Genomic DNA, 12,366 nt, shown 5'->3' with positions numbered 1-12,366 from the left:
GGGGCAGCACCATGCTATAGGGTAAGAAGGGGCTATAGGCTTCAGGGGCAGCACAGAGCTATAGGCTCCATGGGCAGTGCTGTGCTACAGGGCAGGGTGGAGCTATAGGCTCCAGGGGCAGCACCGTGCTATAGGGCAGGATGGAGCTATAGGCGCTGCGCGCAGCACCGTGCTATAGGGCAGGATGGAGCTATAGGCTGCAGGGGCAGCACCGTGCTATAGGGCAGGCCGGGGCTATAGGCACCATGGGCAGACAGCCGCCCTAAGCCCGGTGGGCGGGGCGATGCCTCCGCCCCGCCCCTCGCGCCGTGACGCAGCACGCCGCGGCCCCGCCCCTCCCTCCCACCGCGCAGGCGCGGCCGCAGCCCCGAGGCGCCGCTCCCGCCGCCTCCGGTCGCCGCCGCCGTCGCCGCCATGGGGAAAAAATCCCGCGCCGCCCCGGGCCGCCGACCCATCCTTCAGCTTTCCCCTCCCGGACCCCGCCGCGACGAGGCGGCGGTGCCGCCGGTTGAAGGGGCGGACTCGGGTTCCGAGCCGGGTAACGGTGGGGGATTGAAGGGGGGGGGGGCGCTTTGTTGGCGGGGCGCGGCCTAGTGAAGGCCTCGGCGCGGCCTCCTCGTAGCGCTGCGGCCTAGCGGCGGTACCGGAGCCGGGGAAGGCGGCGGGGGGGACGCGGGGCGGGGCTGCGCCCCGCCCCGCGTCCCCCCCGCCGCCTTCCCCGGCCTCGGCCCCTCCGTATCTGACGGTTTCTCCCTCACAGAGGAGCCCGAAGCGGTGGCGGAGCCCCCCCGCAGCGCGCCCAACCCGCCGCCCCCCGCGCCCGCCGCCGTCAAGCCCACAGGTACGAGGCCCCCACCACCTAATTTTCCTAAAAAACCCGTTTTTTCCCCTTTTTTTTTTTGTGCTCCGTCCCCTCTCCTGAAGCCCTTTAGTTTTTTAAGGGGGCTGATTGCTTCCCTTTAAATCCTTTTTTTTAAGAGGGCGTAATTAATCCCTTCCTAAATAATTTCTTTATAGGGTGTGATTGCCTCCTTTTTAATTGTTTTGCCTTTTTTTACCGGGGGGTGATTGCTCCTCCGTAATCCCTTTTTTTAATTTATTACTGAGATAAGGTGATTACCCCATTTACCTGCTTTTTACCTGCGGGAGTGAGGTGATCCTCCCCTAATTTTTGGGGGGGGGAGCAGGGTTTTTGCCCCCATTTTACTGTTTTTGGGGCGGTGGTATGATGCAGAAGCTGCCCCCCTCAACTGATTTTTGATGGGGAGATGATTTCTTGTCTTAAAAACTTGGGTTAGGAGGTATTTTTCTGCCCAGTGTATTTTTTTGGGGTGGGGGAGAACGGGTGATTTTTTTTCTGTTTGTTACTATAATTACCTATTATTACCTGTTAAAGAAATTTAATATCAATTTAATAATTAATACATTGCTATTTTGGGAAGCAGTGTCTCCCTTCTGTGGTTGGCAGGCCGGGTATGATATTCCCCCCCATTTCTTTTTTTTTTTCAGGGCTGGGGAATTCTTTTTTCTAATCTTGCTTTGTTGTTTTTTTCCCCCCCCGAGGAGGGTGTTTCTCATTCCCGCTGTGGCTGAGGGGCTGCTCCCCCCCGATTTTGGGGCTCAGGAGACGCCCCCGTGGCTGTTTTGAGGAGGGAGGGCGGCGTTTATCTGCCGAACGCCCACGGGAGGGGGGTGCCTGTCCCCCCAAACCGGCCCTGCCGCTCCCCGCGGGGCTGCTCCCCCCCTCGCTGGCATCAGCGGGGCGACGGCGGCACCGCCGGAGGCAGGGGGGGGTTGGATCCGTGTCCCCGCGGCGGCAGGAGGAGCCCCCTCGCTGAGGCTCCCCTCTCCCCGCAGGAGGTTTGTGTCTGCTCGGTGCCTACGCAGACAGCGATGACGAGGAGGGCGAAACCTCGGAGAAGTCGGCCCGTTCGGCGGACGCAAACGGCAATAATTCGGCAGACATCGACAGCACGTTGGCAAACTTCCTGGCGGTTAGTGCGGCGCCGGGGAGCGGGAGGGGAGGGCGGGCGGAGGGGAGTTCCTCCTCGGAGGAGAAAAGAGGGTAATTTCACCGTCCCAGGCGTTGTCTTCTGCCGATAAGCGCTTTGATTCTGTTGTTTGGGGTTGTTTTTTTTTTGTCCCCTGGGATTTGACATTCGCATGTCGTTTTCGCAGGAGATCGATGCCATCACGGCTCCTCCGCAGCCCGCCGAGCCCGCCTCCGCACCGCCCCCCACGCCTCCCCGCCCGGAGCCGAAGGAATCGGGCTCGGGCCAGTCCTCGGCCACCGCCAACGGCGCGGGCTCTGCGCCGGCCCAGGAGTGGCAGTACGACACCCAGTGCTCGCTGGCGGGAGGTGAGCGCCTCGGCGATCCTGGGGCTGTGCCCGTCTCGGGGGGCTGCCATCCCCCGCTGTGCTCCCCAAAAGGAGCTGAGGGTGGTGACAAGTGGTCGCCGCCGGGGACAGGGAGGTGACAACCTGTCCTCATCCCCTCCCGGCAGTGGGAGAGCTGGAGATGGGCGACTGGCAGGAGGTGTGGGACGAGAACACCGGCTGCTACTATTACTGGAACACCCAGAGCAACGAGGTCACCTGGGAGCTGCCGCAGTACCTGGCGACGCAGGTCCAGGGCCTGCAGCACTACCAGCACAGGTGGGAGAGACCCCCAGCCCCGCCGGGGTTGGTGCCGGGACGTTGTCCCCAAGCCCGCCTTTCACTCCCTCCCCTTTTCCTTGGCAGCACCGTGGCAGGCGCCAACGGCAGCTTCGTAGCGGCTGCCGAGCTGTACCCCCAGGAGAAGGGGGCCGCCCCGGGCAGCGTCGGCCGCGGGGCCAACCTGGCCAAGCGGGAGGTGAAGAAGGTCAGTCGGACGGGCCGAGCACCGGTTTCTGGTTGCCGCGGGGCTTGTAGGAGCCTCTCTGGGCTTCCTCGGCAGCGGGTGGGTCACTCTGCTCCGCTTGCAGCCCGGAGAGGGGCCCCTGGGCTCCTTCCTCTGTGGGCTGCGGTCTCCTTCGCTGCGTGGGGAAGGTGTCAGGGTGGGGTGAGGGGACAGGGAGCCGCGGCCGGAAAGCTCACGGAGGGGTTTGACCTGCAGGAAGTGAACGAAGGCGTGCAGGCCCTCTCCAACAGCGAGGAGGAGAAGAAGGGGGTGGCTGCCGCCCTCCTGGCACCGCTCCTGCCCGACGTGGTGAAGGAGGAAGAGGAGCGCTGGAGGAGGAAGGTGATCTGTAAAGAGGAGGTCGAGCCGCCCCCAGAAGAGGAGGTGAAAACAGAAGAGGCGGCGGCTGCTCCCGAAGAGCTGGAGCCCAGCAGGGATCCCCTGGAAGACACGCTGCAGGAGGATCTGTGCAGCGTGGTGCAGTCGGGGGAGAGCGCTGAGGAAGAGGAGGAGCAAGACACCCTCGAGCTGGAAATGGTGCTGGAGAGAAAGAAGGTGAGGGGGAGAATTTGGTCACCGAAACGAGGCCGCGGGTGCAGCCGGGGAATAGTTGGGAACAAACCAGGAGCGGCAGACGTTTGCGTCTCCGTCCTGCCTCCTTCGGGAGAGCGACCCTGCGTTTGCCATGCCACTCCTATACGGGCGCGGGCTTCCTATGGATCTGGGCGCTAATCAGCCGCAGCTTCACGTGCACGCCGTGCTCACGAGCCAGCAGCCGTTAGCAAACTCCTGCTCCCTCTTCGCTGCCCTTAACGCAGTGCCCTGATTAGAGCAGATCTTTGCTCTTCTTTCACGGGTGACTCGTGAGGGCCGCCGCTCTTGCGGGGAGGCTCACGTCCCTGAAGCGCCGCTCACTCTCGTGTCTCTCGGCAGGCGGAGCTGCGTGCCTTGGAGGAAGGCGACGGCAGCGTTTCAGGCTCCAGCCCGCTCTCCGATGGGAGCCAGTCGGCCTCGCAGGATGCAACCCGCAGGCTGGCTTCCAAGCGAGGGAAATGGAAGCTGTTTGTCGGAGCCGCCAGCCCCGAATCCGCCAGTCGAGGCTCCAGCAAAACGGGCCGGGAGAGCCCGGAAGTGGGAGAAGCAGGTAATTGGAAAGGCTCCCTTCGGAGGGAGGAGCGGGTGTTTGGAAAGGCCGCAGCCCGTGGAGCCCCAGGCGGCACGGAGAGAAGCCGGGCCGGGCGGTGAGGTACGTGCGCCGGGCCGGGGACAGGCCCCGAGGGGTGGCTGTCACCGCCGTCACATCGCCGAGCTCGCGGGCCGGCAGCGTGGGGATAAGTCGGTGCTCTGCCGGACTCTCTCCTTTATCCTCGTTAAAGAGCGAAAACAGGAGAGTTTTGTCACTCAAAACTGAACACTTTTGTCAGGAAAATCAATAGGAGAGCACTCGTACTCAGCGCTTTCTCAGGAGAAGGAAGGCAGAAGCGTGGTCTTCCCTCCCGACATTGTAAATCCTGACGGTGGCACGTGGGGAACCGTCACCTTCCTCTTCTCGAGCGGTGTTTCTAACGGTCGCCAAATTTCAGCCAGGCAAGGGGTTCCCCGAGAGCCGCTCCGGCTCCGCGCTTGTTGGCGCGTAGGAAAGGTGAGGCAGGACCTCGCTGCGAGGAGGATCTGGTTGACGCAAGGGTTGTTGGATACAGCTGTGCGTCGGGTGTATCACCTGAAGAGCAACCACCCCGCGGCAGAGCTCGTGTTCCTGTTGGTGCTCTGCTTTCCCATGGTACAGCCACGGCCTTACAGAGGCTGTTGTCAAATACATGTTGAGAGTGGTTGGGCGATTGTTGCAGAGCATCGTATGAATTTATTGCCTTGGGGAAATCGTGTGATTGCGGCTGTTAGCCCTCCGCTACAGCCCGTGCTCCACTGCCTGTCCCGACCCTCCCGTCCTCCCCAGCCCCGCCAGAGCTGCGCCGGCCACAGCGTTGGAGAGAACGGCCCATGCCTGGCAGCCCCGGCTCCCAGATGTGCCGGTCCCTTCCTGGCACGAGGCTTCAGGCCAACCGCCTGCCTCCCGGCAGAGAGGGAGGCAGCCCCTCTGGCGCAGAAAGCTGGCTGAGTGAGAGACGACTGCTTTTCCCAGGAAAAATTGATACAAAAGCGCCCTGAGCCCGGAGCAGGCTGCGTCCTGCTGAGGTGGGAGACGGTGCCTGCCCCAAAACGGGGTTGATGTGGCCCTGACGTGCATCTGCTGCAGGCAGAGGCGTGACCTGGATGGCAGGCCTGGCGTTACGTCGGGGGTGTTGTTTGTCCGGGGTGGCTCTGAGGGATGGTTTTGCCGGAGGGTTTTTCCTTTGTGCCGCGCGGGCTCGCGAGCGCAACGTCCCTGGAGCCGGCTCTTCCCAGCAGCGCCGGTTTCGCGCTTACCTGGGGAATAGCAAGCCCTCGCTTGAAAAGAACCTGCTTGAAGTTGAGCACGCTGCTGCTGGAGGGTGATGGTGGGAGCTGTCCTGCCCTCGGGTGCCAGGACGCACCAGGAATGTGGTTTCTTTTTCCCCGAAGGCTTTTGGTAGGAGTCCCTCGCGAAACTTCCCTCCCTGGAATTTGTCGCTTGGACAGTGAATTAATCACCGCTGTCCTGTGACGCGGCAGAGGCGAAACCTTACGGTCTTGACAACTTTTTGGGAGCTGTTCGGTCTTTGATAGCTGTCTCAATTTATTTAATCCTCGATGCCTTTTCTTGACAAATTATGAAACCATTGGAGTTGAACGATCGCCTGGCAGGTGTTAGCTCTCGCGCTTCCTCGAACCCCTCTGCTCCAGGCTGTTCCTCCTTCCTGCCCTCGCGCTGTAGCAGCTGTGATTCTCTGCTTCCAATGCTGTCCTTCTGGAAGGACCCCCACCATCGAAAGGCGGAGGCAGTGACCCTCTCTCCTTTTTAATTTCAGGCTCTTGTCACCAGCTCCTGTAGGAAAGAGGCCCCAGCTCTTTCCTTGCCGTCTCCTGCACCGGCTTTGGCTCCCCGGCACGGTGTCTCCAGCGGGCTGTTGGCAGCGCCGTGGTGGTGGTGGGAGAAGGGCTGACCTGTCATTTCTTCTCCCGCAGCGGCGAGCACGGAAGTGGCTGATGCAAATTCAGACAAAGAGGCAGAATCTGAGGAGCCCCAGGAGAAAGCAAAAGCACAAGGGGCACCAAAAATAGAAGAGGAGGAGCAGGACCTAAAGGTACGGAGATGCAGAGGCGCGCGTCGGTCAGATCCGTCCCAGCTCGCGTAAGGGACGTGGCCGGGCGCTCGGCCGCTCCCCCAAGCCCTGGCCAGTTCGCTGCTCTCCCGGGGGCTCGCCGTGCCGCCGGCAGTGCAGGGGGACGTGCCGGCTCCCTCGGCCACCTCTGCCCGGGGGACGCCATGGCCACCGGGGCCCCCTGAGCTTTGGGCTGTGGGTTTGGCCCGGCTGGAGCGACCTCGTCCGCCTCCCGCGCTGCCGGCGGGACGGCGCTGTACCCCGCCGAAGCTCTAAACCGCAGATCCCAGCGCGGCTGCAAGAACAGCTTGCCCTGGCCTTGTGAAAGAGCAGCCGCGCGGGATTGGGCCGGCGTCTCTGCGGCCCGCGGTCCTGCCTCCTGCAGGAGCCAGCAGCCAAGGCTGGAAAGTGTTTAAAAACCAAAAAAAAAAATCAAGGGGGTGTGGTGGGGATAAAGACTGAGCCCTGGGTCTGGTCGTGAGAGAGAGCAAATGCTTTTGTCTTGACTTTCTTTCCACCAATAACGATGTTACAGTCCTCTGGCACGCGCCCCTTCAGTCGTCCCGTGCCCAGCTGAAGACTCCTCGTCCGTAATCTCTCTGTGTCCGGAGGCTGCCGGTACCGGTCGCTCTGCCCTTCCCCGGCCTGACTTTTTGAAGCTGTTGGATGCAAATTGGGGAAGCCCTGGGGATTTCTGCAGCGTCGTGCTGATATTTTCTCTCCCGAGCCTTGGTTTGCTCTTTTTGGCTGGGGCTGAACGATTCCCAGAGCCCCGTTCTGAGCTGTAGTAGTGACAGGCGGAGCTACAGGCTCGGGGTGACAGTTCCTCAGAGCAGTGGGGGAGATCTTTTCGATTTGTCCTTTTGATTCCCCGGTCGCTCGTTACCCTGAGATCTCCTGCAGCGTTAAATTTGGCTCCTGAGTAATTTCATTTTCGTTAGCAAATGGTGTCACCTCCCTGTGCCAGATGGTTTACGGATGGGGAATCGCCGGCTCGTGGTCGAACCCCGGTGGAAACCTGCAGCGGAAGCTGACCTCTGCTCCCGCCCTCGTTTCCCACCACTTAATCATTTTTCCGGTGTGAAAGGGAAGGGCTTCATTATTGTCCTCGTGACAGATTTACCACCTCTCCTAAAAGAACTCCAGCAGAGTTTTGAGATGCGATGCTCCCTGCCCAAAACCACCGAGCCCTCCCTCAGCGTAGCAGCGACATGAGGCCTGTCTGATTTTTTAATTTAATTTATTTAAAAAAAAGAAAAAAAAGCCTGCAGCAGGACCACGCTCGTTGGCTGCTGTGCCCCAGGTGGCTGCCAAAAGCCTTTTAAGCTGTCACGTTTGCTGTCCCCTTTTCTCCTGGTACTGGCGGTGCTGTGTGACGGACTCTGTGCTGTAGCGTGGTGCTTTCCCATGCAGGATCCCTTTAGAGCTGTTGGAGGAATCCCGTCTCCTCGGGTAATCGGTACCGTTCGCTTCATCGGTTCGGGATAATCTCTCTTCTGCCGGCTCTCTGGTTTGCAGGAGATCTGCCGGGTCCTCCGCTGCGAAGTCACCCTCTGCTGTGGGATCTTCCCTGGCTTCTCCGTAGCCACGTTAACGCGGGAATTCATTTCCCTGCCTCGGGCTTCTCTAGCGCTGCTTGTCTGTCTGGCCCCGTCCCCCCCTTGGGAGACAGACGCTGCGTTGTCGGCTTTGGGGACCTTCCAAAGCCTCTTCTGAAGAGCAAAGGGAAAAAAAAAAATTCTTAGAGCCCTCCTTAAAGCAATCGTGATGCCGCACGCAGGCGTCCGCCCTGTTTCTGCTCTTGATTGCTTCCTGGCTTGTTCCTGCTTTCATGCAGTCCCCTCAGTCAGGGGGATCGACGCAGGGGAGCCCCGTGGCCCCGTGCAGCACCCCAACGGGAGCTTTGACTCCTGCGGGACACTGGGGTCGAGTAACGGTGGTCGCTGTGGGCTGGCCTGGATCTTAACGTAGATATTGTCTCTGCTCGGGAGTAAATCCAGAGCTGTTACCCCTCTCCTGCGCTTTCCAGCTCGTTCCTCCGGAAAGCGGCGATTTACGAAGCCTGAAATTATATCCTGGCCCGTTTCCTTTGGGAAATGGTTGAAGTACAATATTTAAAGCTTTCCGCCCTGGCGATTGCTGTAACTCCAGAGCTGGGGCACCGAAGCAGACCGAGCCCACGCCCAGAAGCGCTGGGAGCAGGGAAGGGTCCGCACCAAGGAGTTGGGGTTCCCCGCCCCCTCCGGCGGCTACGGAGGAGGTCTCGTCCCACCACCCCACACCGACCCCGTCCCCGGGGTGCAGGAGGGAGCGGGGCTTGCCGGAGGGGGTGACAGGCGCAGACGTTCGGGGCGGCACGTCCCCGTCCCGCCCGGCTGAGGGGCCGCGGGAGGTCCCGAGTCCTGTTTGCCGGGGAAGGCTTGGAACCGCGGGGCCGCAGCCTCCCGGTGCTGCTACCCGAGGGCGGCTCTTTACTCTCCCCTTTCTCCCTGGCAGTTTCAGATCGGAGAGCTGGCAAATACTCTGACTAGTAAATTGGAGTTCCTGGGCATCAACAGACAATCTATCTCCAACTTCCACATGTTGCTGTTGCAGACAGAGGTAACCGAGCCTTCGCCCCTCGCTCCGGCCTTCTGTTCCGAAGCGGATCAAATACTGTCCGCCGCTCGAGCGCCGAGGGCCGGCGCTGCGTGAACCTCGTGGCCGCCGCGGCGGTGCCGCGCGCCCGCCCGCCCACCTCCTGCAGGGCCCTTCCTCCGCGGGGGGCGAGCATGGCTTTGCGCGGAGGCGGTGTCTTCCTCCTGGCCCCCCCGAGTCCCATGCCGTAAGGGAGCCTCCCGGACCCCGAGTCCTCTCCCCAGGGCCGCTTGCAGCCTCCCTCAACGGCTTCCCCCGGTTCTTGCCCTCTAGACCCGCATTGCAGACTGGCGAGAAGGTGCTCTCAATGGAAACTACCTCAAACGCAAACTCCAAGACGCAGCCGAACAGCTAAAACAATACGAAATAAACGCCACCCCTAAAGGCTGGTCCTGCCACTGGGACAGGTACGCGCTCTCCTACCTTTCTCACCTTTCATCTCTGACATCTCAGACATGATTTGTGACCATCACCACCCGACGACGTGGCGCCGTCCCTCTCGGAGACTGAGAGCAGCTTCTGTTAGCAGTGCTGGGCAGGCAGAGAAACGTCCGGCACTCGCAGAGTTTGGGCCAGCCACCAAACTGGAGGAGCCAAACGGAGTGCTCAGTGCTTTGAGACGGAGCTGATTCCCTGATCGGACAGAGCTGGTTTTCACTCTTGCGAGTGTAAAGCGCTGTGGAGGGCGGGCCTGGGGGGTCGCGCATGCGAGAGCTCTGTGAACTTTGCAGGATCTCTGGATCACCTCTTCTGACCAACAGCTCTGACAAAGGACAAACTTCAACTCATCGACGGAACGAAGAACAAGATTTCTGTCTCCTGCCAGCAGGTCAGACCCAAACATTTCTTTGTCTATTTGGCTTTCTTGATTAATTTTCCTTTGTTTGAAATCTTTGCTCTTTTGTTTTTCAGCTCCCAGATCCGCTCCCTCTCTCTAGCATTCACTGTGTGTTTGACACCAAGAGTATCATAAAAAAAACGACCTCCGCGCACCACGGGGTAGGGGGGCAGCCGCTTCTCTCCATTGGGCTGTTCCCCGGTGCCTCTTCTTGGAGGGCGACTTTCAGCCAAGGCGGCGGCTGAAAGTCCCGATGCTAGCGAGACGTCGCTCCGCTGCGCGCTGGGCCTGCTTTTCTCGGCCCTCCCCTCCCTCGGAGCGGGGGGCTCAGGGCGACGTTTCGCACAGCCAGCAACGCAAATAGCTTTGAGCGAGCCGGCTCGGGCCTCTCCTGCCTCTCTGTCCTCAAAGTTGTTTGTTGCGTTTGGGAGAGCGGCAGCCCTTGCTGCCGAGGGTCTTCCCTGCGAGAGCGCACCGCTGTCGTGGGCAGGCCCGCCTCGGAGTGTCGGTGGCGGGGAAGGGAATCTAAAGCCTCCTTCTCTTTCTTGTGATTTAGGGAGCATAGACGCTATTTCTATGTTAACGAGCGCTCAGGAGAGTCGCAATGGGAGTTCCCCGACGGGGAGGACGAAGAGGAGGGAGAGCGGGCCACCGACAGAAAAGCCGACGGTCCTCCTAAACCACCTCCAAAAGACAAAGGAGAGCGCGCCGGGGACCCCGCCGAGCGCTCCGCAGGTACAGAGCGGGGCGCGGCAGCTGGGGGGTCCTGGCCCCGAAGCGGGGCGTCGCGGGGCGTCGCCGAGCGCTACGGCACTAGCCCGGGCACCTCACGGTGGCTTTAGCGAAGCCGGGAGGAGCGCTGCTCCCGCGTCCCGAGCTGTCCCCATCGGTTTCAGGCGTCAGAGTGGTGCCGGGGAAGGCGGCGCGCAGCTCGTCGGTCAAGCCCGTGGCCCGAGCTCTGCCTGCCCGCTCCCAGGCAGGGCCCTGGCAGGGAGGCAGCGGGCAGGAGCAGGCAGCGCGGGTCTGTAGCCTGGGTTTTCAAGCCTGTGTCAATATGTATTCTTCAGGCTCCCTTTGTAAAGAATCCTTCTCAGGCCAAGTTCCTGCTACGTCTCTCATGCCGCTCACTCCATTTTGGACTCTGCTTCAGTCCTCTGTCCCGGTCCTCCAACCTCCCTTGCCTTTGGAAATGCCTCCGCCGCCTCCGCCTCCGCCGGACTCGCCCCCGCCGCCGCCCCCGCCGCCCCCGCCTCCCGGAGAAGACGGCGAGATCCAGGAAGTGGAGATGGAAGATGAGGGGGGCGAGGAGCCGCCCGCCCCGGGAACGGAGGAAGACGCTCCCCTGAAGCCTCTCCTGCGCCCAGCCGCCAGCAGCAGCCAGGTGAGCGGCGGCCAGGCACAGCCGGGGCTCGGCCGGTCCAACCGCGCCGCGTTCGAAGCAGGGGAGGGGGCACGGCAGGGCGCTCGCGGCCGCCTCCCTCCCGGCTCGGCGCTCACCTCGGCACTCACCTCGGCGCTCTCTTCCAGGGCGCCGTTGAACCCAGCCTGGCCCCGCTGCTCTCTGCCAAGCCTCAGAAGAGGAAAGCCGTGGAGATGAGCCCGGGGCTGATGCAGCGAACGGCCACCATCGGCAGCTGCCCCGTCATCTACAGCCAGCCCCTGATGGCCGCCGGCAAGTACCAGCCTTCGGCCGTGCCCCTCGCCTCCCTGAGGCCGCGCCAGCGGCTGCAGGCCGAGATCCAGGGCCGCCCCAACCTCCGCATCGCCCCGGGCCACGCCGGCCCTCAGCCCGCCGCGCTGGGCCTGCAGTCCGGCTACCTGGGCGTGACGGCGCCAGCCGCGCCTTCCGTCATGAGCTACTCGGAGTGCGCTGCGCCCGTCAGCCTGGCCGCTGCCGCCGTGCAGCCGGCCCCGGCGCGAGGAGCCCTGCCCGCTGCTGGCACCGCCGAGCAGCCGCCGCCACCGCCGCCCCCCCAGACGCCCCCGCCGCCCACCCCCAAGGCGCCGCCGCCACCGGAGAAGGAGAAGCCAAGGAAGGGGCGGAAGGACAAGGTAGGCGCCAGTCCCTCGCCGGCGGGCCGGGCCCCCTCTCCTCCCTTTCCAGCCGCCCTCACCGCGGCCTGTTGCGTTCCCGGCGCAGGGCAAGAAGGGCAAGACGAAGATGCCGTCGCTGGTGAAGAAGTGGCAGAGCATCCAGCGGGAGCTGGACGAGGAGGAGAACTCCAGCTCCAGCGAGGAGGACCGGGAGACCACCGCCCAGCGGCGCATCGAGGAGTGGAAGCAGCAGCAGCTGATGAGGTACGGGCACCGGGAGGCTGCGCCGGCACCGGCAGCGCTTCCCTGTGGCGCGGGGCTCGGCTCCTCCTGGGGGGGGACGTTTCTGTAGAGGCAGAGCGGGGGTCCGCGTCCCCGGCACACGAGGGCGGTGGGGACGGCTGCCTCGTGCCGCCCGGCCGCTGACGCCCCGCTTTGTCCCCGTAGTGGCATGGCGGAGAGGAACGCCAACTTCGAGGCGCTGCCGGAGGACTGGCGAGCGCGGCTGAAGCGGAGGAAAACCGCGTCGAGCACATGAGGCGCGCTGCGCTCGGGGTTTTTTGTTTTTGTTTTTTGGGGTTTTTTTTTACAGATGTACAGTTCAGAGCCCTTCACTTGACTGTTGTCCAATAAATTGTAGCAGTTTGGGACGTGCCGTCTGGTGACATCTGGTGCTTTGGGGCCGGCGTGCGCGGTGGCCCTGGCTCGGGCTGACGCCGCAGCGGGGGCTCTTTGT

At 62.5% G+C, this 12,366-nt stretch overlaps 1 protein-coding gene across 2 annotated transcripts; it reads left to right on the top strand.

Annotated features, from left to right (window-relative positions):
- The first annotated feature begins 329 nt into the window (after positions 1–329).
- Positions 330–12,280, top strand: FNBP4 (formin binding protein 4). Of its 2 annotated transcripts, XM_087740795.1 has the most exons (17): positions 330–538; positions 761–841; positions 1,858–1,994; positions 2,179–2,359; positions 2,506–2,656; positions 2,744–2,864; positions 3,099–3,437; positions 3,816–4,026; positions 5,985–6,103; positions 8,618–8,722; positions 9,032–9,165; positions 9,490–9,587; positions 10,153–10,331; positions 10,747–10,977; positions 11,124–11,648; positions 11,737–11,894; positions 12,078–12,280. In XM_087740795.1, exons 1-17 carry the CDS (start codon positions 415–417, stop codon positions 12,166–12,168), a joined length of 2,985 nt encoding a protein of 994 aa, XP_087596921.1. In that variant the 5' UTR covers positions 330–414; the 3' UTR covers positions 12,169–12,280. The 2 variants fall into 2 exon arrangements, with proteins under 2 accessions (XP_087596921.1, XP_087596931.1); XM_087740805.1 differs by lacking the exon at positions 9,490–9,587 and having other exon boundaries at positions 333–538; positions 10,664–10,977.
- The last annotated feature ends 86 nt before the right edge of the window (positions 12,281–12,366 follow it).

Source organism: Nipponia nippon, unplaced genomic scaffold (genome assembly GCF_047370975.1).
Source record: "Nipponia nippon isolate SJK-2023a ecotype South Korea unplaced genomic scaffold, ASM4737097v1 scaffold_10, whole genome shotgun sequence".
NCBI lineage: Eukaryota > Metazoa > Chordata > Aves > Pelecaniformes > Threskiornithidae > Nipponia > Nipponia nippon.
Note: the sequence above shows the minus strand (reverse complement) of the source record. Positions and strands in the feature narration are given on the sequence as shown.

Coding starts and splice junctions, on each gene's coding strand:
- FNBP4 (XM_087740795.1), top strand. CDS start 415: ATGGGGAAAAAATCCCGCGCCGCCCCGGGCCGCCGACCCATCCTTCAG. Junction 539..760: donor GGACTCGGGTTCCGAGCCGG/GTAACGGTGGGG, acceptor TCTCCCTCACAG/AGGAGCCCGAAGCGGTGGCG. Junction 8,723..9,031: donor TGTTGCTGTTGCAGACAGAG/GTAACCGAGCCT, acceptor CTTGCCCTCTAG/ACCCGCATTGCAGACTGGCG.